Consider the following 1,565-nt stretch of genomic DNA (forward strand, 5'->3'; position numbering starts at 1 on the left):
CTCGATTTGGTCATCCCGGAGACACAGCAGGATACAAGCCAGAGCCAGGTATCCAGTGATGATGAACTGAAGAAGAAGCGGGTTCGGGTGTCTAAGAAGGACATCCCTGACTACCAGTGGACAGAAGAGAGGGAGACTACGTTGGCCGACCTTGTCAAGGAGAACCCCATGCTTTTTGACAAGAAACACAAGGAGTGGATCAACAAGGTTTTGAAGAACAGCAGGTGGGAAGATATAGGAAGGCAGCTGGATCCTCCTGCCACTGGTGCCCAATGCAATAAGCGATACGAGAACTTGAGGACGAGGGTTGGCAAGATTATGAAAAAGGAGAAAAAGAGTGGAGCTGGCCAGGCCCAAAGGACTGGCCGTGATGACTTCCTCATGGACACTTGGTCGTTCCTCATTCAGCACATCGTCCGGGGAAAGACAGTCTCCAGTGAGCAGTTTCGTGGCTCCGAAGGAGGTGCAGAGACAGTCAGCGATGTCGATGATGATGTGAGGTCGACAGGTTCTCACAGCCAAGCATCTACCAGCACCAGGAAGGACAAGGGCAAGGGGAAGGGGAAGGGGTCCAGCCGAACACTTGACACCACTCACAGCGACACCTGTGTGTCGGAGAAGGATTTTAGCAATATATTGAAGAATGTGAGTATTCATTGTTTTTGACATATGCAATCTGTTGCATTAAAATGCTGTACTAAATTGTTACAATGTTTGTTTTATATATATATATATATATATATATATATATATATATATATATATATATATTAATTAATATATATATATATATATATATATTATATAATATATATATATATATATATATATATATATATATATATATATATATATATATATATATATATATATATATATATATTATATATATATATATATATATATATATATATATATATAATATATATATATATATATATATATAATATATATATTATATATATATATTATATATATATATATATTATATATATATATATATATAACATATATAATATATATATATTATATTTTTATAATATTTTTTTTATGTTTCAGCTTATGTCGAAAGCAGATTCGATCGCCCCCACGTTCATGGGCCAGCACAAGATTGTGCACGATTTTGCGTGCCTGCTGGAAGGCTACATGCGTGCCATCCCAGTACACCGATGGCACGAATTTCCAGATAGAGTGCCCTCAATCTTGCACACCGCTACAGGGACGAGAATCAGGTCTTCCAGCAGGCACAGCAACAACCATTAGTGACCTGGGCATGCCCACAGCAGCAGCAACCTTGGCAGCCCCCTGAGCAGCAGCAACCTTGGCAGCCCCCCTCAGCAGCAGCAACCTTGGCAGCCCCCTGAGCAGCAGCAACCTTGGCAGCCCCCCTCAGCAGCAGCAACCTTGGCAGCCCCCTCAACCAGGACCCTCGCAGGCACAGCCAGAGCAGCAGCAGCAGCATCGTCCAGCCAGTCATAACCGGATGCCGCATTCAGGCCCTTCTTCCTTGCCCCGTACCACGGAGTGGCACCCAGGGATGCCAACTCCACTGTCATCCACCCCTG

The 1,565-nt window shown here is 42.4% G+C and overlaps 1 protein-coding gene across 1 annotated transcript; it reads left to right on the plus strand.

The window, feature by feature from the left end:
• The first annotated feature begins 294 nt into the window (after nt 1-294).
• Nucleotides 295-1,263, plus strand: LOC137654135 (uncharacterized). The gene is made up of 2 exons (XM_068387775.1): nt 295-645; nt 1,060-1,263. Exons 1-2 carry the CDS (start codon nt 319-321, stop codon nt 1,261-1,263), a joined length of 531 nt encoding a protein of 176 aa, XP_068243876.1. The 5' UTR covers nt 295-318.
• The last annotated feature ends 302 nt before the right edge of the window (nt 1,264-1,565 follow it).

The sequence above is a fragment of the Palaemon carinicauda genome, chromosome 15 (genome assembly GCF_036898095.1).
Source record: "Palaemon carinicauda isolate YSFRI2023 chromosome 15, ASM3689809v2, whole genome shotgun sequence".
Taxonomy (NCBI): domain Eukaryota; kingdom Metazoa; phylum Arthropoda; class Malacostraca; order Decapoda; family Palaemonidae; genus Palaemon; species Palaemon carinicauda.

Bases quoted from the DNA above. Each gene is read 5' to 3' on its own strand.
- LOC137654135 (XM_068387775.1), top strand. From the start codon at position 319: ATGAAAAAGGAGAAAAAGAGTGGAGCTGGCCAGGCCCAAAGGACTGGC. The intron at 646-1,059 runs GTGAGTATTCAT...TTTATGTTTCAG, and splicing joins TTAGCAATATATTGAAGAAT to CTTATGTCGAAAGCAGATTC.